The sequence below is a fragment of the Strongylocentrotus purpuratus genome, unplaced genomic scaffold (genome assembly GCF_000002235.5).
Source record: "Strongylocentrotus purpuratus isolate Spur 01 unplaced genomic scaffold, Spur_5.0 spur5_scaffold_14, whole genome shotgun sequence".
In the NCBI taxonomy this organism is placed as follows: Eukaryota; Metazoa; Echinodermata; class Echinoidea; order Camarodonta; family Strongylocentrotidae; genus Strongylocentrotus; species Strongylocentrotus purpuratus.
The window spans coordinates 19,043,687-19,070,644 of record NW_022145599.1 but is presented as its reverse complement, the minus strand read 5'-3'; the positions used below and the strand labels follow the sequence as shown (position 1 = coordinate 19,070,644).

Sequence of the window (26,958 nt, the reverse complement as noted above, 5' to 3'; positions counted from 1 at the left end):
TCCATGTTTAAAAGATCTGTGGATATTTGGAGGTCATTTTCTACAAGTGCTTTCACTGAAATGGTTTAATGTGTTGCAAAGCCCTCTAGCGAAAAAGAACAGAAATTTATTGGTTTCAGCATTTTGCATGTATTGAGCTGTTTCTTAGCGAGCTTATTCACGGGACAGCTCGTAAACCCAGAAGTTCACGAGTCAGTATTTAGGGTTGCTAGAAGCAGCACCACCAAACACAGAACCTGTGACAAATTATGCAGCATTTTGCTATATACCAGGCCTGTATTTCTAGCACATGCACAATGCTAGCATCCATAAAAATGAGGTAGACGTATATAAACACATGAATATCAGAAACTCTCTGTGAAAAAAGTACAATATATATTGTGCAAATAAAAAAAAAATTAAAAAAATTGATAATTGATAGTTAAACTCATGGTAAGCATTTTAAACAGTATACCCATCATTTAAAAACAACCTAAATGATCTCTACCAATCTTCAGTCACACAGGGCTAACACACTATGCAAAGTCCCGAGACATTTCCTCCATTTCCTAAGGCTTATATACAGTTTCATTTATATTTGTTACATAATGTTGAAAACAAATTATAAACGGGAATGATACTTTCATTGAAATGATGGTATGTGGATGTCAGATTCAAATTCTTTTTCTCTACATTTTGTTTCCAGAGTAGAATTTCTAAAGGCACAGTTTATTTAGCATCATACATACCGGTAAATATGTCAGCTTATTGCTATTTGGTATAAACAGAATGTTGTACTTGATATCACTATTTTTAAAAAAATTGGCACATAGTAAAAATGAGGAGACAGTTGGTACATTTAACAATTCATTACAGTTCTAGTCAGATGACTTTGTGTGACAAAGTTACCAGCTAAACTAGAAGAAATTGTTCAAATGTGCTTTCCAATTTAAAAAAAAAAGAAAGAGAAAATATCTCTAGAATGCCAAAACCTAGAACAATTTTGTCTGCTAAAAACTTTTCCTCAATTTCACATTGATATATTCTTGAATGAAGGGAAGTCTTTTGGGTCATAATTGAAAACTGATGACAAAATTTCTAGTCTGTTCCTAAATCCAGGGTAAATTTATGTTAGCGTATACAAAATAATTAAAATGTGTGAAGGTTTTCATGGCCGTGTCATTTCTCTCAATTTAATTGATGATTGCTTTTAACTTCAAACAGATTACTCTACAATAGTCATATTAAATTTTGATGAAATAACGAACAGTATTACTTTATAAGTTATATATCTGCCTGAGCAAAGATTTAATTAAAAGACCACGCATAACAATTAAAAATCAATAATGCATAATACCAATTTACAATTCTAAGAAGTTCATCAAAAACTTTTAAATGATTCACCGTAGTCAAGGCGACATGCTGGACTCGCCGTCACTGCTGGGCGATTGGAATAGCCGCCTCCCTTGTTTGTTAGCTTTGTGCGTTGTGTCTAACGTGACTGGAGTACAGTTGCTGTTGTCGTTGATCTTGCTTGGACTGAGCAAGTAGCAGTCACGACAGACTGCCATGTACTTGTCGGCACCCCCTATGATTTCCACCTGTAGAGGGCAGATGAGAGGCAAGTGAAAGACCGATTTATTAATCTGGCTAGCGGGTAAAAGTATATAGTAAAAGCACAGTAATAGAGCAATGGCCCCGTTCAAAACTAAGTCAATGGGCCAGTCTTCATCAGCTTGAGTTTGCCAAATAGCCCGCTATTGTGTGATTTGGGAAATTAGCCTGAAGTTACAAATCTTGTCTTCATCAGCTCTAGAAATCTGCTCAGTGTTCGAGCATAGTATGAGTCTTCGGGCTGGTGAAGACGGACCTAATGAGCTTGTGCCCTTTGGTAAGGCATTAATCCTCATTACTAAATCCCTTGGAGAGGACTTAAAGCCATCAGTCCCTTGGTTACTTACAAACATATACACGCTTTCTTAGCAGTCAGGTAAAACAATCATAGAATATAAAATATCAGATTTTGATTTGCTTTAAAGGCTACAGCCTGGATAAGAAGGCAAGTAAGACGATGACATTTATATTTTGATTTTTTAGTTAAAGCATGGAGCAAATGTCTGATCATTGAGACTGAATCTGATACTAATGACTTACAGCTGTTTCACATCCTATCCTCCGGGTATACGAAGCTTCGTTGTAGCAGTGCATGCAGACAGCGTTGAGTTTGATGACACTCTCAGCAATGGGGACAAGGTTTAAGATATCACCAAAACCCTAGTCAGAGGGGAGAGCAAAAATATGAGATAGGAAGAGATGAGGAATTGACAAAGGAATGACATTATTTTATTCCTTAATCAACAACAAATCACTGAAGCTACATCATAGGACTATCCACTTACATTTATATACTGGTACTTGTGGTAGACCTCTTATTTTTGAAAGGATTTTTGCACACAAAAATAAAATAAATGATCATCATTAAACTTAGGCCTTTAGGGGGTAATTCTTTTAATAATTTTAGAGAGAGAAAAAAAAGGCATCCTTGCAAAATGAACAAATTTTCTCACCAATTCCCTTCATCAATACGGTATAGAACCTCTTTTGTGACATTTTTAAGTCATCGAATTAATAAACTAGAGAGAAAATGGGCAGTTGAACTTTGTATGTAGAAAGCTAGATAAACAGTCAAACCTGTCTATAGCAACTGCCCAAGGGAAACAACAAAAAGTCTTTGTAGACAGGTTACTTTAGTACATGTTTCAATGAGAAACCATTTTCAAGGGACACAAAAAAATGTGGTCTTTGTAGACAGGTGGGCACCAAAGCAGGTTTGACCGTGTACATGTATACAAGGACTAAGAAATTCAGTATTAGGTGCAGTAGGCTATAATGGATCTAATTATAATAAATTTTAAAAAAATACAAAATGTACTAACCTTTCTTTGGTATGTTCCATCTAATGCAGCTACGATGATAACTTTGCCTTGGTTGGCCATTTCTTCACAGAACTTCACACAGTCTGGAAACTGAACAAAGAGATTTACAGATTCAATTACAGAGGACAGGGTAAGGGGTATGAAATATTACATATACCTGTGGGGAAATCAATAAAGTAGCCTCACTGATCTGGTAATCTACAAGTACATTGCAGAACTTAAAACTTGACTACTCTACAAACTCTTAGCTGCCTCACAAGTACTTTCAATATTCCCTCTTTTCAAAGAACACATATTTGTTTAACAAACTTGCAAAAAGTTGGACCACTGTGACATTTTCTTGAGAAGGAGAAATAAAGAAAAAGAAAGGAGACAATAAAAGTCAATTATTTTTCTTTCTTTCTTTCTTTTCTTTATGGAGAAAAAGGGTGATATTCATTGTGAAATTATACGAGAGATTTATTTTCTGTTTTCGTTCTTTTTCTTTTAGTGTGGAGTCCAATCAAAAAGATTTCCAGTTCTAAACAAGTCAAATAACAGGTTATCAATTAACTGTAGATTTAACAAATATCCCGCACAGCAAGTGGAGACCAAGGTCTACAGATTATGTTGTTCTTATAATGTTAGAAAATATTAATTAGACATTAGATAAGATTGTACTTACAAATTGGCCTTCATCAATTCCTATAACTTCATACTCCTCAGCAAGCTCTGCTATAGAAGATAGATCGCTAGTAGAAGTAGCTTTACACACTTGCCTGTAAGTAAGATACAAAGTAAGCATTTAGACCAGAGTATGAATTTTTGTTTATATGTCCAATTACTCATCATTCACCCAAATCATTGATTTAGATATTATAATTAATCAGAAAAGTGATGTAAATTTTATTCAGTGTAAAAATGTCTTTCCATCCCTTTTTGGACTGTTTTTTTTATTAAATTTATTCACTTATTGTTTTTTTATTAGTATTTATTAGTTGTTTTTGTTTGTCTTTTTGTTTTTTGAAAATCTATTACAGTTTGTGACAAAGTTATGAAATTTTTTCAAATCACTTTCCTGTTAAATTATAATATCTAAATCTTTGATTTGGGTGTATTCAAAGTGCAGTACAACAGAACCCTTATTTTACAAAATACAAATATCAAAGATTTTTAACATCATCTGGAGACCACAGATCTAGATCACATTTCTTTCTGTTCACTTGGCATATTTAATTTTTCTCTCCCCCATAAACTCACATATCATGAGTTGCTACGCCGTCCTTGTCATATCTTGTATCTTTGTCGTATTTGACGAGTAGGCAGTAGTGATTCGCAATCTGATAACGCTTTATCCTCCTGATCAGCTCCGTCCTGAAAAAAGTGGAATAAGAGCAGAAATATTTTATCTCTAAATGTTTGAAGAATGAAGATAATGTTCAGCTCTCGTAGTGTAAGGGAAATGGGAATGAAACGTATGGACAGGTTCCCATAAATGTTCAACTTGATGCTAGTGCCAGATAATTATTTGATGTGAATTTTAGTGCAAATATCTGATTAAACAGCACCAACAAAGTGATGCTAGAATGCTAGAAGTCTAATCTTTATGCAGTAGAGCACATCATACTCACGTACAGTAATCTTTAATACAAGGGATTGTTATTATTACAGGTATATAAATATTTATTTATATTTTTTTTTTCGGGAGGGGGGGGGGGGGGGGGGGTCTGACAATAAAAGATGATGAAATTAATGTGACTTCACATTGTACCTAGAATATATTTAAGAATTAGCAATTGCATAGGCTACATCTTACAATACTATTAACCAAATGTAAACTAATGAAAAGTAAATTTAAAATCAAGCTTGTGAAAAGTTGAACACTGAAGAATTTTTTTGTTCTTCCAGTAACTAAGTTTATCTTCAACAAGCACTATGAACATCACTGACAAAGAAATCGGACAAAATATAGTTCCTCAGGTAGACAAAGGAACATCCCTTCACTGCTATTATGTAAAAATGTGTAGAACAGGTAAATATGCATGTGACACCTGTTCTACACATTTTTAATTAATAGCAGTGAAGGGATGTTCCTTTGTCTACCTGAGGAACTGTATATTTTGTCCGCTTTCTTTGTCAGTCATGTTCATAGTGAAGAATGGGTTTAGGGAGTGATTATTTTCAATTTTCTGAATTCCAATACTTACGTTTTACCAGAGAACATAGGCCCAAAGATGACCTGATAAGAAAACACAAGAAAAGAAAATACATGTAAATATTATTTAATTTTTTTGATTAAAAAAATTAAACTGCACAATCTGATCTCTCAGCACATTCATGTAAGGTGCGAATCCACAAGCATCAGTGATCAATCACCTGTCAAAAAAGTGCAGTCCTCCGAAGCACTCGCAAAGAAAGAAAATCTATGTGACCCAGAAAATGATTTTTTGACTAAACTGTTATGACACTATGTCTGGTCCTAGTAAAACATGAGATTTTCTGCATTTTAAATCATTTAGATAATAAGACTAGAAGTACCTAGCCAAGTCTATAGCCTGTAGAATTGGATGTCTAAATGACAAAACCCAATGAAACAAAAGAAAATCTGCACCAACGTCAAACAATGATACCTTTGTCTTGATAAAGGGGGATATAAAGTGTAGTCTGAAGTTCTCTTGAAGCACCAATTCATAAGATATAGTGCAAGCCAGGGGACAAAGACAACTTAAACAAGAATTATGATAGAAATTTTTATGAAGGGATACATGTAACTGATTGTCAGAATTTGATGTATAGCACAGCCTTTCATGTATCAATTAATCAACCTACATGTATTTTATTTTAAAGTTATGAGATCAAAATGAGAATAGTATTAGTAGTAGGGTCTAGCAAGGGTTGGTCAACTTGGTCATAAAGAGATGCAGGAGGTGATAGTTAGAGTTTAAAAAAAAAGAGGTTTTATAGAAATCAGAAAGGTGCCGAGCACTTGAAAAATGGCACCAAACTCCCCCCTAATTTAAAACAGGATTTAGCCTAGAGGTCTAGATCTACATTGCATTGATCTCAGGGATTAATTAAGGTCATAGTTAGGTCATGAGGATATTTTTCAACTGTAACTTGTAAGGTAATCTGTCATCTAATTTAAAGGAAAAAGTTGATCTTGATGACTTGATCTTGATGTTGATGTTGATGACTCAACACAAAGCAGTTTGCTCAATACTTCCGAGTCTGCGCCTGCGCTGTTCTTGGAGTCAGTGCTCTTTCTCCCTGCTGGACATATCAGCAGTAGAGTGCCAAAACACAGCTGCATACACTTATCCTTTATTTTATACGCAACCTTCACACAACCCGTCAAAATCTACTTAACGACCTATAGAAAGCCATTTATGTAACTTCGGCAGACTCACAGTGCTGACGATCTCCGACCTGAGCGGAGGAAGGAAACAAGAGAGAGAGAGAGATATAAAAAAAATTAAAATAAAATTAGGCCTAGATCTAGATCTAGATCTAGATGTAGTCTAGATCTAGGTTAGATCTAGACTCTAGACCTACTCTTAGTTTTTGTTTGAGGCAATTAAACCAGATGTAAATTCCACAATGTGTAGGTCTTTGATAGCTAGTGGGTAAACTAAAGAAAGATTTCTTTAAATGAAGAAGATACAAAAATGGTTCCACAATCGCACAAACATCAAGTCAAAAGACAACATGATTCATGAATGTTTGAAAGTTTGAAAAGTTTTGATATTCATATCATAAAAAAGGGGGAAATATTTCTATAGCCTATCTAGGTAGACATATGAAATAGATCTTTATGGGAGGAGAAGTTCTATAAAGATTCTTCATAAGAGAGAAAACAAATAATAACACTTATCAGAAGTGGCAACGCAATGCCCATGGCCATGCCCATGGTTCTACTCCGCGCGCTTTTCTTCCAGCAGAGGGGCGCCAGAGGAAGCGGTGTGTGTACCGGTTCCGCCCTAGCCGATGCTCGTTGTGCAGGCTAGCTACGCACAGTACAGGTACTGAGCTGAGCTAATCAGCGCTAGGCGAAGTTACTCTCTGAATAATAATATGCCTCAAACTCACCTGAATTTGTCCTTTATTTCTGTGTCCGGGCCTCACTCCATCGATGGCATCTACACACGACATCATGATTCTGGAAGATAGATGAAAGGAAGATGGAAGACTAAAAAATCGGCTCAGTAATTCTGTTGATCTGCAATCCTGTTCAAGCAAAAATGCACATAGCATTCGAATATCGACGCTACTCAAATTTGGCGCGCTAGCTAGCTTAGCTTTGTTTGTTGAGTTACCGGTACGTATATAGATGGCGCTCTTAATTTTCAGCTGCGGGTAAGTCTTCACTCGATCAACTAGAGTTAGCATTCGCCCATAATTTTAGTAAAGTGTTGGGAGCCCCAAAAATTTGATGGCCAAATTTCACTTAAATTGTATCATAAGATCCCCGTGTAATGTGAGAGTGTCATGTAAGACACATTTCTGCAAGGATTTTCAAAACAAATGTGTCTGAAGCCTATGAGTCACAAATTTAGGTTTTCTGCGTACAACAGAAAACCCAAATTATTGTAGACTATTCTGTTATCAATATTTCTTTCAAACACATTTTTTTTTGTGGGGGGGGGGGGTCGAATCTTTGCAGAGGTGTGTCTCTAATGACATCCTCTTTCAGTGTTTTTTCATCCATGATAGATTCATAAAATTTATTTTCGATGCTTATTGTAATCCTCCATATTTTCTAATCAAAGCAAATATTGAAATTTACAGCACAGGGAGGGGGTAGGGGGAGGGGGGAGGGGGGAGGGGGGGGCGCGAGTCTCCAATGAAGTATGAGCCCTATTGGTACAGTTCAATCAACCTTTCCGAAAAATCTCCCATAAGCAACAAGCAAACAAACAGCACATAGATAAGTTAGTAAGTAAGTAACTAAGTTGTAAGTAAGAATGTAAGTCAATAAATAAATAAGTAAAATAATGAATACGAAAATAAATGAATAGATAAAGAAATATAAATATAAATATAAATCAATAAACCAATAAACAAATAGTTTTATGGTCCATCATGCAGTGATCATACGGAATGCAGAGAAAGGGTTGATTACGGTGAACCCAATTTGCATATGATGCAAATAAACGATCGTCATAAGAAAGTCAAGTTATTCTAACTGTCTGACTAAAAAAAATCAAGTCCCCCCAAAATTGAGGCTGTATAGAATTTAGACTCATTTCCAAAATATAAAAAAAGCCTGATTAATTGGACCAAAAGTTTGGCAACTCATGGACTAATTTGTGTTCAACATTATCTGATGACAATCTGAGTGTTTTTCAATTTCCCTTTTCTTTTTTCATCTATATATTGAAAATATCTTTGAAACAACAGAAGCTGGGGTTGCCTTTTTAAAAGGAAATTATAAATTAGATAATTATAAGCCTTAATATATTTACCTATTTTATATTATTATTTGCTTGTATTAGTTATATGTTTCACTTTATTTGTATCAGCTTTAAGCTGTGGTTTTGAATACTATCAATAATCCTTGTCAATTTTATTGAATTCAATAGTTGATGGACTCATTTGCATATAATAAAATGCCTATACAAATCGAAGTGTGATTTTCCACTAACCGTTGAGCTTGATTGATCCACGGTCTGCTATATCCCTGACCGATAAAGTAATCAAATATGATCCCAAAAGTTTTAAAATTGCTCATAGAACATGATATGAAGATTAGCTTCTGCCACTTAATTAAAATTGATATTTCCATCTTAAATTTGCATTCAAATGTCGAAAGCTATTCAAGGTGAACAAGGTGGGTGGATTTACACCGTTGCCAATATTTACCATTGTATATCAATTTTAACTTTTATTTCCACGTTTAGCCTTAATATTAATGGGAGTATAGCCTTTAGCAATACGGTATTTCATCAGCATTTTCAGAATCATTTATTTTAGTTTTGGTTGTGAGACGTTCAATAATGATCTGAAGATTTCTGAATTTTTGTATTTTGTAAACATTTTGATAACATTTTGAAAATGTTCATGCATCTACCGTTTATTAACTAGTGTAAAATATTGAGCTATCGGCTGTATACGTGTATAACGCTAGATTCCAAGTGTTCATTCAACTATTTAATTATCGTTATTAATATCCTTTTATATAATAAACTTATCTACATTGGCCTATTCTGCAATTTATAAGCATATATATTCATTGTTTTGATCTGGAAATGTTTTCATCTTTTTCAATTAAATTAAAAGCATTGAAAATTCAATTTTCATTTTTTTTCAATCAGATACTTGAAGCTAAATATGAAAAATAGAATTTTTTAATTTGACGGTCGCTTATTTGCATAATATGCAAACTTAGTTCACAATTTTGTTATAATTAAAATTGCAGCCGGGCAATCATGGCATTGAAAACATAATTTCGGGAACTTGAATGATTTCAATTGGGTACTCATTTTTTAAAATTTAGATACAAAATCATTATATGAAAAGCATATGAATTTTATTTCATTGCTGAAGTTTCTTTTGCATATGATACACGATTCGAGAACAAAAATCATAGTGGAATTAATATGGGTTTTTCAACAATAGCGGGTTTGCAGTTACTTTTAAAGTATATGTTTTTTCAGAGTAATAGTCTACCAAGGTGCACTGCAGTGGACTTTTTCTCTCAGTTAGGACCTATATAGCTCCGAGTTGAATGCCATTTCGACTCTACATAGGCATGGACCCATTTCGATTTTCCCTTCTTTTCATTGTAATTCCTTTTTTTGGTTATCAAAATTTAAAAGATAGGATCGGAAAAGGGAGAAACAATTAAAGAGAGAGAGAGAAGCCTATATAATTTTTGTTTACTGTTATCCACATTTTATGTTTTAAAAAGAGAGAGAAAAGAGAAAGAAGGAAATTAATATTAAAAAGAAAGGTGTTGGTGATTATAGTCAGTTCTTGACTGATTGCCATCACAACAAAAAACAAAAACAACAAAGAAGTATAGGATGACATTATGATGAAAACGGTGAATCGTGATTTCTCTCAGACTTGATAAAAAGCCAGGTAGATTGATAACCGTTCTCATAAATTAGGCGTAGTGTTTGGGCATAGTCACCTGTACAGCATAACCGATTGACACCATTCTGCTACTCATGAATATTAATGAGTAAATAATACCTTGACAACAACCGACAGCAGTGCAATCAACATGGCCGATGAAGAGGTATAATTTACACATTTTTTACAATTATTTGATAGAATTTCATGTGAATATGAGTACTTACATTATCGAAGCATAGGTTTTCGCGATTTAATTTTATCTCACTCAGTTCTATGACTTGGTTTGCGGAGTTTAGAGTGGAGTTCGCACGGTCGCATTTTATTCAGTCCCATGTGTGTGATTATGCGTGTGTTATTTTGAGTGTGAAAGACTATAAGGGGGTTCACTATGTACAGACAGGAAGGATTAGATCTCAGACAGGAATTGGGTCAAAACACCTTTATTAGGCGACAACGGCCTTAGAAACAACAATCGGAATCTTACAGACAATCGTCCATTTTCTCCTCTCCCGATCCCTCTCCCGATCATATCGGTATCGGTATCGGTTATCACGATATCAATCCCTATACTCTCCCCCACCAAAAATACCCTACGGGGTTTTTTCAAATTATATTCAAACATTTCCAAACTGCTCATAAAACAAGCCAAATCTCGCCCGAGACATATACATGTGAAGCAACAATATTGCAACCAAGCGCGCGTACAGACAAAACAGACGACCACCAGTTCTCTTAATTTGCTGTGATCGCTATCGACTCTTTCTATGTTGAGTTCAGGGTAAATCTATACACCCAGTTCGCTTGTCTGCGCAAAATACCATCAGTACTCAAAAAATGTACACTGTAAGAATAACGAACACCGCACCCCAAAGGATAGCTTCCCCCTTTAAAACAGAGATGCAAAATACATAATGCCAAAAACCAACAAGAAAAAACGTCCAATACAGATTATCGTCTGAACATGTTCAAACATATCCATGAATACCTTTTCAAAGAAAATCAAAAGAAGTAACACAGCACCAGCACAGCTGAGTGCTCTTTTGTTTGATTTCTTTCTAAAAGAAATTACCCTTAGACAAATTTGTAATTTATCCCTACCTGCATGGCTAAAGTGTAGGATGAATGACAACTAAACATACTTCGTATCCTCTATTAATTTAAATCCGTTCAGCAGGTCCGGCAAAAACATTTAAATATATATAACAATATATATATATATATTATATTGTTATACCCAATGTCAGGTCAGATATAGTGTTTACCAAAGTGTAGGACGTTAGCAAAACTAACATCTGTATATGTGTAAATTATAAACTACACCCAATTGGTAGCCCTTTTGTTTCGTCTATCTTTTGAAACACAAATTCTGTGTACATACTGTATAACAATTTCATGTGCACAAAAATTCAGTGTACATGTATAACTCTAAGTAAAAACACTAGATGCAAAGACAGAAAATTCGCAGGGAATCACAAGTTTATATACAGTTCCAATTTTCAACAATTTCCAACCGGTTGTATTTATCCTTTAACTGTAAAGATAAGGATCCGACATGTTAATATTATAATAGTCATCAACAATTCTGAAGAGTGCATAATTCTGCACGAGCCAGAATTAAAGCACATGGGCACGCACCAATATAAATGGTTGACATTAAACATATAACATCAGTTGAAATAAGAGTCTGTTAGAATCTATATTAAGAGTCCAGATCAATTAAACTTAGCGTCCATTTAGTTTCGCGATCCATAGCCCAACTGTGACAGTCCCGCTCTCGACCAAACTGCAATCTTACTCGGCTATAGAGGTAAGTCAATGTAATCGTGAGTCGCGAACTTTCAACCAGTCCTGATCCAATATGCTACAATAAGCGACAATTTTAACAGCGTTGACAACATGCGAAGTCTATGTTCGAAGTAATTAGCACCCTTTCAATTGGTCCACATGAACAATGCGAGTTATCTTCTTGTTGGCAGCGTTCACCACAAGAAAATTCACTGGGGTTAGTTTTTTCTGCACAACAAACGGCCCAGTCCATCGTGGTGCTAGCTTAGCTGAGAAGTTCTTTTTCGCATTTGATAGAGGTTTAGTCTTCACCATGACTTGGCTTCCTTCAGTGATGCGGCACTCATCACGGCTCTGGTCGTAGTATTGTTTGGAGCTACTAACAGCGCGTCGACGATTGTGTGCGATTTCTTCTTGCGTAGGAATGTCTTTGTTTCCCTCAGTCTGCAGGCGGTTAGTCAAGGGAGAAGCCAAGCGCCGTCCAAACATAACTACTGATGGTTCTACACCAAGTGTGTCATGACTACTGCTGTTCAGGGCAAACGCGAGTTCAGCGAGATGAACATCCCACTGTCGATGGTCAGATCCGGTGTAAGCTTGAAGCATGGCCTTGATGTTACGATTCACCCTTTCGACCCAGTTCGTTTGGGGGTGATATGGCGTGATGAAGATCTGCTCAATCCCCCAATCTGTGCAGACAGCTCGCAGAACCTTCCCTCTGAATTGGGGGCCATTGTCCGAGAGCAGGGCTCCTGGAGGTCCATATCTGCAGAACAGCTCCCTCACTAGAGTGGTTGCAACCGACTGGCTGGTAGCTGACTTCAAAGGCAGAATCTCCACAAACTTTGAGAAATGGTCGACAGCCACCAGAATATACTCATGCCCAGCATACGACTTTGGCAAAGGCCCCATGAGATCTACACCAACCTTTTCCCAAGGCCTCGTGGAGGTACTAGACAACATCTTCCCTTGACGTCTCTGGTAAGAAGGCTTTGTTTGAAGACAAACCTTACAACTGCGAATAAAGCTTCTTACAGACCGCGACATACCACTCCACCAGAGACCCATCGACTTCAACCTTTGAAGTGTCTTCTTTCTCCCAAGATGCCCAGCTATTGGCTTGCAATGACACTCAACTAACACTGCATTCTGAAGGGCCTTGGGGATAACTACACATTCATTCTTATACAACACCATTCCCTTCAAACTGAAATCTGAAAACCTCTGAACAGGACCTTGATCCTCCCCACCACCATTCTTTTGCTTTTCAAGGATCTGAATGATTGGCAAAAGATCTGGGTCACTCTGTTGTGCCCTCAGGACAGAATCCTTTGTCAAATCCAAAGGAAGAACGACTTCATCCGTGGCCTCTGACTTGCCAATACAAGATGGGCAAGAGTATTTGTCCACCTCCTCCGCCTCTTGAGAACCAATATGGACACAAACCTGGTGATACCACTTATCACAATCATCACATTGTACCCAACTAACCGACTCATCATCCGGGGAAATGCAATCACTGGCTGCACATAAGTCCTTTTCATGTCCGTCACAGACTCGATCCGACAAAACCCTGTTTACAACTCCCACCAAAGGGGCAACACCTTTCTCAGGAATCCTAGATAGTGCGTCCGGGACATGATGTTGCTTTCCAGGCCTGTATATCACCTGAAACCGAAAATCCTGAAGCCTCAGAATCCAACGAGCAAGTCGCCCATTTTGCTTCTTCTTCCGAAATAACCAGGCAAAGTGCCTGGTGGTCCGTTATTACACGACACTCTCTACCTTCCAGATATGGCCGCCATTTCTCTAGGGCCCATACTACAGCCAAACACTCCTTCTCAGTAGTACTATAATTCCTTTCTGCAGCAGACAAAGACCGACTCGCATAGGCGATAGTTCTCGTCCCAGACGGTTGCTGCTGGATCAGGACTGCACCGACCCCAACATTGCTGGCATCTGTGTGTACAGCAAACCTGGATTCTTCATCAGGGTAGCCTAGTATTGGCTCAGTGAGGAGGCTCTCCTTCAAGGCCTGAAAAGCACGAGTGCAGTCAGCAGTCCAATTCCAGGGAACACCTTTCTTCTTCAATCCATGAAGAGGTGCAGCAACCTCTGAGAAGCTAGGAATGAATTTCTGATACCATCCGGCCATCCCAAGGAACCTCTCTAATTCCTTGATCGACCTAGGTTGGGGATAGTTAACAATGGTAGACACCTTCTCGGGGTCCATCTTTAGTCCATTTGAGCTGACAACATGGCCAAGATATTTCATTTCTTGGCAGGCAAACTGACATTTCTCAGTATTTACGGTCAGACCCGCTTGTCGTAAGCAACAAAAGATCTCCTGGAGATCAGAGATGTGCTGCTCAATATCCGGAGAGAAACACACAATGTCGTCCAAGTAGACATAGCAATTTCGCCCTATCAGGCCATCAAGCACCTTGGACATCAACCGTTGGAAACTGGCAGGACCATTTACCACACCAAAAGGAAGGACCTTGAAGTGGAATAGACCCCTATGACAAACAAAGGCAGTCTTCTCCTCATCCTCATCTGCAACACCCATCTGCCAGTATCCACTGCGCAGATCTAATGACGAGAAAACCGAGGCACCATGCAGAGAGCTCAAAATGTCATCCACTGTAGGCATGGGGAAGGCATCAATCTTTGTAATTGTATTCAATTTTCGGTAATCGACACACATCCTGTACTTCCCGTTCTTCTTAGGGACCATCACTACAGGAGCGGCCCAAGGTGAATCTGAAGGCTCAATCTTCCCCATGTCCAGAAGCTTATCCAACTCTTCATCAAGAGCTTGTCTTTTCTCAGGACTCACCTTGTACGGGTGAGAGCGGATGGGAGAAGCCCCTCCTACATCAATTCTATGAATAGCCATGTTCGTATGACCAGGTACCTCACTAAACACATCTGGGAAGTCTTGAAAAACCTGATCTAATTTCTGTCTATCTGCTTCAGTTAGATCAAGTTTCTTCATCTCATCCTCAGCTTGGAGATGAACATCGACTTCTTCTTCAACATGTGACATCTCCTGCCCTCCATTCAACGAGAACTTAACTGGCCGCTCATTGGCCCCATTGCTACTTGTGCTATAACTACGACTGCCAAAATCTATAATAAGTTTCACCTTTTCAGCAAAGTCAGCACCAAGGAGGACAGGTACTGGGAGCCTACCAACCACATGAAAGACCTCAGTCGCAGTGCTGCCTCCTAGACCCACTTGCAGGGATGCTAAACCATCAGGCACTAAGGCGGTTTCATTGATCATGCCTAACACCCCTTCAGTTTCACGAGTAACCTCTACCCCTAACTCCTTACACAATTCAAAAGTGACCAGGGAAACCTCTGACCCCGAGTCCAGCAGGGCTTGGGTCTTCACCACTCTGTCATCTAGACCCTGAACAACAACATCTGCAATTGTAGCATCACCCCTATCCTTTGCAATGAAATTGCACCTTGGTGACGGTTCTCGAGTAAAGCCCTGTGGAGGTCCTCCCTGGAAACCCGACCCTGTGGCCCCCGGAGGTACCGGACAGTTGGCAATTCTGTGCCCGAGCTGGCCACACCGGTAGCAGGCAGCATTAAAGGATCTACGTCCCGTGGGGTTACTGCCTGCACCTGTCCGTCGTGGAGTGGAGGGATCACTCCCTGGGGTTGTGTTACCCGCATTCGCCCCCCTCTGGATTACTAATTCGTCCGCCTTGCGCGCAACTACCATGAGAGATGTGGCTTGTAGCTCCCTTAGCTTTAACCTCAATACTTCATCGGGTACTCTCTCTAAGAATTGGTCAATCATGACCAGATTGAGCCCTTTAGAGACTTCAGGCATCTCTACTGCCTCCTGGGGTATCTCAACCCACTTCAAAAAATAATCTTGCAAATGACTAGCGAATTCTTCATAACTTTCATTGCTCTTCTTATGTTCTTTTTTGAACTTTATTCTGTATGCCTCCGGAGTGAGGTGGTACCTTCTCTTTATGGCCAGGACAACATCATCATAGTTGTTTTGTTCTCTTGTACTCAGGGCGTGGAATGCCTGCTGAGCTCTTCCAGTAAGATATGGTTCTAACAGCCGAGGCCATTCACTCTTTGGCTTGTTTGCTGCCAGGGCTAGTCGCTCAAAAGTGCTAAGGTAGCACACCATATCATCATCGTTACTTAGCTGATGTAATCCCTTTAACGGAGGACCAGTTTGTGCAGAGCTACCGATTGCAGCAGACAGTAAGGATTTGCATAGTTTCTCAGTCTCATGATGATGAGAATCTTCAAGGTGCTTCATGACCCGCAAAAGGTCATCCACACCCACACCTGTATTTTTTGGTTCATCCTCTACCAGCTTAGGCAAATCACATAAACATGAGATCCGCTCTTGCTTGGTCTTTACAGCATTGGTATCAATATGATTCAATTCACACAAGTGTGCTATGTGCTCAGCTGTAAATCTGCCGAGATATGCTGATCGGTCTGTCATGGTTGATTTTATCTTTTATTGAGCACTGAATATTATACTAGACTAGTCTAGATCTAGTTTAAATTTAATTTAGTGACCTATTGAACGTGTGTGTTTTAGTGTATGGTGTATGGTTAGTGAGAGTGGTCTAGACTTCTATCTACTATTTTAATCAAACTTTTATTTATTTAGTGTAGTCTAGACCCTATGTATTTATTTATTTTTCTATTTCATTTTTTAATGTTACTTCAATACTAGACTACTTGTTTAATAGCTACCTTAACTTTGATTAGTCTATCTGTAGAGTCTAGACTAGATCTAGACCCTAGATCTACTGCTAAATCAACAAGCACTAGTAGTAGGCCTATAGGCCTGCACAATAAGTGGGGCAACAGTCACACACTGCATGAAACAACCGTGTCAATTAATTTCTCACCCAATCCTTAGATTTCCAAAAAAGCCATAGCACAAAGAAAATCCCTGCCGATTACGCCAGTATAAGGGGGTTCACTATGTACAGACAGGAAGGATTAGATCTCAGACAGGAATTGGGTCAAAACACCTTTATTAGGCGACAACGGCCTTAGAAACAACAATCGGAATCTTACAGACAATCGTCCATTTTCTCCTCTCCCGATCCCTCTCCCGATCATATCGGTATCGGTATCGGTTATCACGATATCAATCCCTATAAGACTAGACGGCGCTTAGACCTTTGTCACTTTGTTTAAATTTATAATTTGTGTGCTTTCTTCGCGTTCTTTTTTTTTTTTACCTTGAAGTTGAACCCTGGGTAATTCTACAATTTCTGCCCAGATTAGTCACACTTTCAGAACATCCTAAAAATGCTCTAAAAGACTAAATACGACTAGTCTAGAGTAAACTAAAGGAGCCGGTAATCGGCCAGCTCCAGTTTTCGGCCGATTGGTTGGATGCAAGGTAAAATCACTCTAAAATACATCGCATAATAGCATAACACATATCCCACACATACCATACCATGCCAGTGTCACTGAAGAACCACATTTGCAATGAAAAATATATCCTAAAATATCACATTTTAGCGATGTAATCGGTGGTCCCGCTACCCGAATCTGAAAAATCGAGTATCTTACGCGTGTCTGTAAGAAATATGGGTACCATAAAATGAGCTTTATTTCAAGTATTTTTCAGATTTAGAGCCCAATTTTGTGCTGGTCGCAAGCTCAAAAGTATCTCATCGCATGTATTAAATCAATGCAGCCGCACACCGCAACGCACACACGATATCTCTGTCTAATTCAGATTCCAATATCCGATCACAACAGTACTAGTTTTCAGCCTGGCGAGCTCCGGTGAGCTCCGGTGAGCTCCGGCGTGGGATATCTGCTCCGCCCGCTAGTGCTATAGATCAGCGCGGAAACGCACGACGCGTGCGCGCGCTTCCTATTGACTTTGTACATGCGGCCGAAAACTGGTACGCTATGCCGAAAGCTGACTCCGAAACAGTGAAAATTGAAATGAATATTGTCATGGCAATTCGTGATTTTTTTCTGGGATTCTTGTTTTGTTTAAATAATAATAATATTTGCTTCATGATTTGAACAAAAAATGATAATAAATAGGAAGTAAAGGGTCCTAAAAATAGGATTTTGTCTTAAGTGGCCGAAAACGGGCTCCTTTACTCTAAAATGAGTAAAAAAAATGATAAATTTACCTTCTTGAGACAAACTAGTCGAAGGTCAACATTAAATTTAAAGTTCATTTGGTCGAATTTTAGGCATTTTGTCAGGACAATGCAATACTTTTTCTAACCGTGAGTACGGGCATACAGGTATCGCAATACCTCCACTGATATTTTGATCGTTGAAATCGCGATACTTTGATTGATAAAATAGCAAGCTCCAAAATATAAAGAAAGAAAGACAAGAACAATACATAATGAAGAAAGAGGAGAATATGAAGATACGAGATGAGATATGGTATTTATTAAGTAGAAAAGAGCACTCTTTCTTATTAAAAATGCAATGTAATGACTGTTTACTTTGTGTTTTAACTTGTTAGACACCAGCACAAGATCCTGTCCAGGAATCGACAGAAGCTCCAGCTGAGGCAGAAGGGGCTGTAGAGGAGGCTAGTACTCCTGCACCAGAAACAGCGGAAAATCAGGGTATGAATGCATAAAATTATAATATACATGTACATGTATTTCCTTTTTAAAATGTCTTAGACTAGGCCCTTTATATATTTTCCTAAATAAAGTTTTCTTTTCTTTTCTGCTGTCTGTTATTTGAACATGCTATTATTTCCTCTTCCTTTTTATTTTTCCTTTCTTTGTTTAAAAAAACGATAGTTCCTGTATTTCTGTTGTGTTGTGTCTCGATCTCCTTATCCTTCCCTATTTCTTATATACAACAAATCTTTCAACTCTCTCTCTCTCTCTCTGTCATTTCATATCACCATGTACTCCATTTTCATACAGTATTCTGCATATCTCTCTAATTGTCTCTTTCAATCTTCGCTTTCTTACTCATTTTTTAGAAACATTACAAAGTTATATTCTGTGTATGATAATTTGTTCAAAAAGAAGGAAAAAGAACATTACATTTTTAAACAAACTTATGTTTTTTGTTCTATAGAAGCAACTCCACCACCAGCAGAAGGAGAGGCTTCTCCAGCAGCAAATCAAGAACCAACCGACACCCCCGCTCCAGAAGAGGAACAGGCAGAGCAACCCACAGCAGATGGCTCCCCAGGGGCAGCAGATGGGGATGCCTCACCGGCTGAAGGGGGTGAAGCAACACCAGCAGAAGCGGAGGGGCAGGAAGGAGGAGAAACGGCTTCACCTGGTGCTGATGGAGAGAAGGGTGAAGGAGATGGAGAAGTGAAGGAAGGAGAGGAAGGCAAAGAGGAAGAAGAGCAGAAACCTGCTGAAGGTAAGGCAGTCATATGGTATCTTGATCTCCTGTGATGTGTTATTTGAAGTTGATTTAATCATTTTATAATTGTTCCATTGTATACTCTTGACTGTAGTTGTTATTATTACATGATATACGGTAGATTGTATTCGATTTGTCAAAATATTGAAGATAGACATTTTTATATACTCACATGTTATTTTAAGAATAAATGAAAAAAATAAAGATTGTAAACAGTTATGTCATGTGTGAGTGTGTGTGAGAGAGAGAGAGAGAGAGAGAGAGCAACATATCGGTACACTACTTTCTCCCTGGAATATTAGAGGTTCATATAAGGCTTAATAGTAGCTTGAATTAGGGTAAAATTAACTGATGATGGGTGATGAGAGAGATTGTGTTTTTGCTCTGCATGTATTCGTATGGAATTTTAAGCCTCCTATACCTAAAAATGATAATCAGTGAAACCTGCCCGAGCAACCACCTGTATATTTAAGACCACCTTGTATATAAAGACCACAATTTGTTTTCTTTGACAATTGTTTCTCATAGAAATCTGTACAGAAAGACCACCTGCCTATAAAGACCACTTTTTGGGTCTCCCATGAGTGATCTTTATATACAGGTTTCACTGTACAATGAAATTGTATACATTGCACAAATAAAGTAAGACAATTGGTAAAAAGCAAGATGTATTTTCTGTGTCTTTTTCAGGTGAAACTGGAGATGGTGCGGAAGGCGGTGAAGGTGGAGAGGGCACACCTGAGGGAGAAGAAGGGGCAGCAAAAGAGGAGGGGGACAAAGAGCAAGGAGAAGGGGAAGGGGACGGAGAAGCTACCCCTGCTGGAGACAGCACCAAATCACCTGGTGGAGGTGATGAAGAAGGATCAGAGAAACCAGAGGGAGAAGAAGAGGAGGAAGGAGAAGGGGAGGAGCCCAAGAGTCCGATACCGCAGAGCGACACATTTCAGGAAGGGGATAGACCGGAAACGCCCACTGTCCAGGTCATGGAGCCCCTATCCAGAGAAGGGTCACCCCCTCCGAATGAACCAGCTCAGATTGAACCAGCCCAGATTGAACCTGGAACTCCAGAAAGAGAAAGTGAGACATTTTTCCAGATTAATTTTTATGTTCCCCTCTTTATTCATGCCTTCCTTCCTATTTTTTTCTGTCAATGATTTCTTTTTGTACTCAAGTGTTAACTGTTTTTCATTGCTCTTATACCCCATTCACAGTGGCCTCAAACACCGCGACAGCAGCGGGACTGTCCCGCTGCTGTCGCGGTGTTGTCTTCAGTGTGAAGGCTCGGACCCGTTATAAACTATCGCGGGATAACACCGCCTAGCGATAACGCCGACACAAACTATCGCTAGGGACGCCTAGCTACAGCAGCGGGACAGTCCCGCTGCTGTCGCGGTGTTTACTCAGTGTGAAGGCTCTCCGCTATAACACCGCGACAAACACGTGTGATTTGTTTACTTACCTATCACTGACCTCTTTTCTACAGCAATGGGGAACATAAAGTGAAATAGAAATAAAGTAACCAGTGGATTCAAATTGATTTTATTATTATGTAGGTATTATAATTATCCAAATAAAAATATTTCACACTTCAAAAAATTAAAATATTCTGACTGGAAGCAATAAAAATGCTAGTTTTTTTAAAAGTAATATGATCGAGGATACAAAAAGCAACTTGACATGTTTACCGCGCAATTTCAAGCAAGTATTTCCGGTCATATCGGGGTCACTCGCGGGTCATGAGCCATGCATACACGTGTTTGTTACGGAGGTAATAAAAATCACCCGCTGCAGCGTGAATGGGTACATGATATTTATCCCGCTGCTGCAGCGGGATAACTTTTCTACTGTGAATGCATTTGTAGCGGTGTTATGGCGGTGTCGCCGCTCCGCTACAACGCCGCTACAAATTTCAAAACCACTGTGAATGGGGTATTAGTGAAATATTTTGGCTTGCTAACATGATTCTTATATGAATGTGAATAGTTTCGGAAAACCTATTTGATATTCTTTTTGTCTTCAGACAGGACCAACTTTAAATTTAATGATTTTTTTCCTTAACTTTATTACTATAAATTTTGTTGTGTCCCTCAAAAATATTTACCTGTAAAGCCCCTTGTCACTGTCTAAGTTTTTGTTTGTTCAAGACTATCATTTTACAATTGTATCAGTTACAAAACTGGAAAACATGTTGAATTTGAAAAGCTGTCTTACCTCATTATGATATATTTGTTTTTCTATTTCTTGACTTCTCCATTCAGTGTTCTCTTTATTTGTCAATCTTTTGTTATTTTAATCTATTACTGTTATTGTTTATGTTATATTTTGCTCCAGTATCTCCACTTCCAGAAGAAGAGGCTCTACTTGAAGAAGAGGAAGAGGATCTTATATCAAGAGAAGAACTTATAGAAATGTACCAGGTAGGAATGCCTTGGAGGTATATATTCATCATCAAAAATATAAAAAGAATAAAACAATATTTTCAAATCATCACATACTACCCTTGTAATAAATTGAAAATATACGGATCCAAAAATTGCATAGCAAACATTATTGGTTGAGCTAGTTTAATAACAAGACAGGGTAAAAAAATATTCAACTTTCATGCTGCAGTTATTGTGCCAGTGTTCATGATATATAATTAGAAACAGTTTGAAGATTTTCTCAAGGCATATACTAAAATCGTATATGATTTGAAACAAGACCATATATATCTCGAAAACAATATTAATAGAGTATCTAGACACTGGACAGTAGACATACACCAGTCAACTTGACACTTGATGAAAATAGGAACAGGTTCGCCTCTCTATATGAGATGAAATTCGACTGGCAAACTGAATTCCAAAACCTATTTGAGTTCATTTAATATAACTGTATACGTAGCTAAATTAAATTAATATATATAATTAAATTTGTTATATACAGGGAATGGTGACAGAGCGTGAGCAACTGAATCAACAAAATGTCCAACTCCAACACAAGCTTGCAGAATACTTCCGCAAGAAGAAGACAGATGACCAGAAACAGGAGATGGACAAGAACGTCACTGACCAGGAACAGAGATATCTTAAATACATGTGTAAGTATATTGGATATGGAGCAAGAGAGAGGGAGGGAGGGAGAGAGGGAGAGACTGAGAGAGACAGATAGAGATTGAGATGTTGTCGTGAATAGTATAAGAAAAGAACATATACAGGAATGACAGAGAGACATAGACACTGCAAATAATTTGAAATAAAAGATAAGAATATTGGGAGAAGGGGATGGGTTAAAAACATCAAGATATAGGCAGAAATAGAATGACAGACATATAAACTTGTTTGGCAAGAGAGAGATATCTAAAGAGAATTTGAGAAAGACAGAGGGGTGAGTTAGAAAGAGAGAGAAGGACATTTATCAGGCAGACATAGACACAGAAGAAGAGTTATACCGGTAAGACAAAGCTCGACAAAAGAGACCACAAGACGGATTGATTTAAATAGAAACTGCTATATGTGAGAGAATTGTTAGCAGGCGTTACCCTTTCACAGCCACTGGTCTTCCTACATACATTCAAGCTGAAACTGCAAATACTTGTCACAAGCATTTACCAACAACATATTACATTACATTATCTACATTATTACTTCATTTCATTTGATTTAATTATCAGCGAACTTGGACGAGCTCAGAAAGCAGGAGGAAGAGGAGAGAGAGCTGTCCTTCCTGAATCTAGAAGAGCTCAAGGACCGCAAGCTGGACAAGCAGGACTACGTGGAGAACGAGAACCAGCAGTTCCTGGAACTCAAGAGACAAGTGGCCCTGACAGCCATCAGTAGCAGGACAGGAAAGCCCATCGCTCAGAGGGTAAGTCTTGTCTTGATTTTTCCTTTGATTGACACCCACAATCAAATGATTAAATTATTTTGGTATATAAACAGGTGTAGACCAAACTTGTCCTGTCTTGCATTGTCCTGTTGTTCTGGTAAAATAAGATGAGATATTACTTGTATTATTATTATTATGACTTCTAATCACACGTATAGTCTTCTAATTTCTGATGTCTTGATATTTCCTTCTCTAACTGTATTCTGTCTAGTGAGAAACAGAAGGACTTTAACTACATGGAAAGAAAATATATGTTAAAAATCTTTTGGCTCAGAGGTTGAAGTGACATTTTCAAATGTATGTCGACTACACATTGAGAAAGTTTAAAGGATTTCATGAAGGATAATTTTTTTTGTTAACTGGGCCCCTGTTAGCATTAATGTCACCTCCATGTTCTTTCTTCTTATTCTTCATCTCTCTCTCTCTCTCTCTCTCTCTCTCTCTCTCTCTTCTTTCCTGCTTTGAGAAACAATGTATTGAGTGCCATATAAATGCTGTGAATTAAAAATTACTACATGTATTTATATATGTGGCATCTGTCATTTAGAAGTCATCTGAAATTACTTGAACTTACACATAAGTAGATTGAGGCATTTGAGATGCAGTCACAATTAACTCACAAAACTGACACAGGTTATTGACATTTTCTTTTTAATTTTCGTTATCAGGAGGTTGAGGTGTACATCTTCAACGAGCTGAAGAAAGAGGAGGAGGTGAAACAGGTGAGACTGGAGAACATCAAACTCAAGAACCGTCTTAAGAAGAGAGAGCAGCAGCTCAAAGCCAAGGAGGAGCTCGCCGAGGGTCTCCATCTGATTGACTTTGAACAGCTCAAGATTGAGAACCAGACGTACAACGAGAAGATTGAGGAGAGGAATGAGGTAAGAACGAGATGTAGAGCTAGGGGCAGCATTTGATAGAATATGATATTGTAATTTAGCTACTATTGATAAGGGGTTGGTTATTTTAGCCATGATAGATTTTCATGATGTTGCTACAAACTTTATGCATCAGGATTAACATAAATTAAAGAGAAGGTTGAGTTCTGGGAAGAGGTGAAAAATAATTTGTGAGCGTTATCATTCTTATGCAAGTGTGGAAGAACATCAGATGAGACATGTTCCCTTAAAAGCATGGCTCTTCAAATGCCTTCATATTCTAAATATGTCATGTAAAATCGTAAAACTCCGGGGTAGGATTTTTACGCCACATGTTTGTGTAGTCCCATATACATCTTTCTGTGTACAGTGTTTGTAACTTTACCAAGACTTGGCCAAAAATCATTTTGATGATTCCAGAACTTTGCAATACACACAAATTCTTATATGCTAGATGATCAAACTTTTCTGGTCGATTCCACACCGTTTCTTTCACAATGCAATCGCATGACCAGAACTCAACTTCATCTTTAAAGAAGACATAGATGACGTTAACCAGTACCGGTATTTGCCAAGCTACACTCTCTTTGATAGATGACAATTAGACAAATACATGGCTGTGAAGTCACCAGAGATTTTGATGAATCATAACTACTTGTAAATGAATTGGGGATATAAGAAATTAGGTGTATGGTGCCCAGTGATTAGATCAGGATTGGGACAAGTGATGTTTCGATGACTTATTGATGAAAGATGATCTATTATGTGATGGCTTTATCGTTTTCCAAGAGATTTCATTTAAAAAATGTATCTATTTTAGATCACCATTCCATTTCTGTTAATTCATGATATGAAAGATGCCCTACTCAAACCAGTAGTTTTTGCTACAAACTTCCTCACAAAATTATCATCTTTCTGTCTCCCCCCCCCCACTTCTCTCTCTCTCTCACTCCCTCCCCCTTTCTCTCTCTCCATCTTCGCCATCTTTCACTTTATCTCTCTCTCTCCCCCTTTCTCTCCCTCTTCCCCCTCTTTCTCTTTATCTCTCTCCCTCTCCTCCCCCCTTTCTCTCTCTCTCTCTCTTCCCCCTCTTTCTCTTTATCTCTCTCCCTCTCCTCCCCCCCTTCTCTCTCTCTCTTCCTCCTCTTTCTCTCCCTCTCCCTCTCGCTGTCTTTACCCACTAAACAGGAGTTACTGAAATTGAGGAAGAAGATCACGAGCACTGTGCAGGTCCTGACCCATGTCAAGGAGAAGCTCCAGTTTGTCCAGGCCGAGAACCATGTACAGAAAGGCAAGCTGAGAGAAGTGGAAGAACTGGTGGCGCAGGTAAGCACAAGGCCTGGTTTGATCTCTTGCATTGTATTCTCCAGTGTTGCAGGCCACTCAATGGCCCATAAACCATTGGCTGATTGCACAAGAAGTTGCTGTTCTACCGTATGCAAATTAAAAGAAAAAATTAAATGCAAGTCCTGAATTTGGGATTCTCATTGGTTGGAAATCAAGTTGCAATTAATGTGAGTTGCATTCAAATGAAACTCTTTATGCAAGTCCTAAATATGGGAGTTTCATTGGTTGGAAATCAAGTTGCAATGAATAATTTGAGTTGCATTCAAATGAAACTCTTTATGCAAGTCCTAAATATGGGAGTTTCATTGGTTGGAAATCAAGTTGCAATGAATAATTTGAGTTGCATTCAAATAAAACTCTTTATGCAAGTCCTAAATATGGGATTTTCATTGGTTAGAATCAAGTTGCAATGAATACAACTCTTTATGCAATGAGAACTAGAAGAAACAAATCTGTTTGAGGGCAACGAGTTCTGGATTTTCAATTCAGTCCATTCAGTCTATTCAAATTCTATGCATCAGGGCCCTGTTGCACAAAACTTTAATACCATTATTGATGGTAACTTTGCCATCAATGGTAACTACCATGGAAACCTTGATTTTGATTGGCTGTTGATTCCTGTTACCAACGGGGCCCAGCAATGACCTTAATGAATTCCAAAGAACCAATCGAAAAAACTTTACAAGCTCATTAAACAATGATATTATATCACATAAAAGATGAAAAATACATTACTTTGCTGTAAAGAGATATACGCCTATTACACGCTCATCTCCTCCATGTCAACTTTCTTTTCTTATAGAAACGCGACGTCTTATCAAGAACCAAGAAGGCGCGAGACAGCCTGAGAATCGACAACCAGCGATTGCGGCAGAAGAGCGGCCTCTTGGGCAAAAAGTCTCTCCTATTGGACTTTGAGGAGAGGAAGGATGAGGGAGACGAGTTACGGGCTAGGATGGAATACATGAAACGCCATCATGCGGAACTTACGCTGAATCTAGCTGGAGTCAAGAAGAAGATCGATGCTGTCAAAGCCGGAAGGTCGTGAGACAACCATGAGACAAAAGACATTTCTTGATTCTGGAGCAGTTACATGACATACCAGGAGCTGCTAATCCGTCCAAAGCAATCCGTCTTCATTCTCAATATATTTAAAACAACATTTTGTGGTTGACACTTGACAGCAGAGACTCTTTGAGAAGATTTTTGGGATGTATAATGAACTCTGACCGTGAGCTGCAAATCCATCCAAGCATTTTTTTTCTCCTGTACATAACATATGGACATAATTGGTCTCTCCCCTATGAAAAGGCATTTCTGGATTATAAAATGAATTTGTTGGAGGAAGTCCTGTTGAACCAACCAAGAAAATATTTATTTTCCATATTGTTAGCAAGATGCAATGATTTTATGGTCTTCAATTAAACGGTGTACATGTGCTCTTTGAGGTCCGATCATACAGTGTATGTTGGCACACATCAAATGTTCTGTTTTTACTTGAATAAAATAGACATCTTGGATAGCAAGCAAGCCAGTATTACTGATACCATTACAAGTTCTCTTGAAGAAAGAATTTCATAGAGAATAAGTAAGTTTGTATTCATCCCAATTGAGGCCAAAGTCTGCATAGTATATGTACATGTATAACATATTTGGATGTATGCAAATTTGACATATATATTGTGGGTTAAAAAATCTTTACAAATCTTTTTTTTTGGTTT

The 26,958-nt window shown here is 38.3% G+C and overlaps 2 protein-coding genes across 3 annotated transcripts; one reads left to right on the top strand and one right to left on the bottom strand.

Moving 5' to 3' along the window:
* Window positions 1–797: 797 nt before the first annotated feature.
* Window positions 798–13,328, bottom strand: LOC579588 (thymidine kinase, cytosolic). 2 transcript variants are annotated; one of them, XM_030984383.1, is made up of 8 exons: window positions 13,324–13,328; window positions 6,981–7,118; window positions 5,102–5,133; window positions 4,155–4,268; window positions 3,580–3,673; window positions 2,916–3,005; window positions 2,134–2,253; window positions 798–1,580 (listed from the first exon to the last, which is right to left on the bottom strand). In XM_030984383.1, the coding sequence occupies exons 2-8, from the start codon at window positions 7,044–7,046 to the stop codon at window positions 1,389–1,391; spliced, it is 708 nt and encodes a 235-aa protein (XP_030840243.1). In that variant the 5' UTR covers window positions 7,047–7,118; window positions 13,324–13,328; the 3' UTR covers window positions 798–1,388. The 2 variants fall into 2 exon arrangements, with proteins under 2 accessions (XP_030840243.1, XP_030840242.1); XM_030984382.1 differs by lacking the exon at window positions 13,324–13,328 and having other exon boundaries at window positions 6,981–7,168.
* Window positions 10,008–26,621, top strand: LOC579526 (coiled-coil domain-containing protein 96). The gene is made up of 10 exons (XM_030984380.1): window positions 10,008–10,134; window positions 18,271–18,376; window positions 18,846–19,142; window positions 19,836–20,222; window positions 21,477–21,562; window positions 22,071–22,224; window positions 22,798–22,991; window positions 23,681–23,893; window positions 25,079–25,216; window positions 26,040–26,621. Exons 1-10 carry the CDS (start codon window positions 10,120–10,122, stop codon window positions 26,283–26,285), a joined length of 1,836 nt encoding a protein of 611 aa, XP_030840240.1. The 5' UTR covers window positions 10,008–10,119; the 3' UTR covers window positions 26,286–26,621.
* Window positions 26,622–26,958: the final 337 nt, after the last annotated feature.

What these genes read in the sequence shown, in the direction of transcription:
- LOC579526 (XM_030984380.1), top strand. An exon ending in AGAAACAGCGGAAAATCAGG is followed by an intron (nt 18,377 to 18,845) that starts GTATGAATGCAT and finishes TTTGTTCTATAG; the next exon opens with AAGCAACTCCACCACCAGCA. An exon ending in GAAAGCCCATCGCTCAGAGG is followed by an intron (nt 22,992 to 23,680) that starts GTAAGTCTTGTC and finishes TTTCGTTATCAG; the next exon opens with GAGGTTGAGGTGTACATCTT.
- LOC579588 (XM_030984382.1), bottom strand. Translation starts at nt 7,145, where the DNA reads ATGCTATGTGCATTTTTGCTTGAACAGGATTGCAGATCAACAGAATTA. An exon ending in GAAATAAAGGACAAATTCAG is followed by an intron (nt 5,134 to 6,980) that starts GTGAGTTTGAGG and finishes TTTTCTTATCAG; the next exon opens with GTCATCTTTGGGCCTATGTT. An exon ending in CCTATGTTCTCTGGTAAAAC is followed by an intron (nt 4,269 to 5,101) that starts GTAAGTATTGGA and finishes CACTTTTTTCAG; the next exon opens with GACGGAGCTGATCAGGAGGA.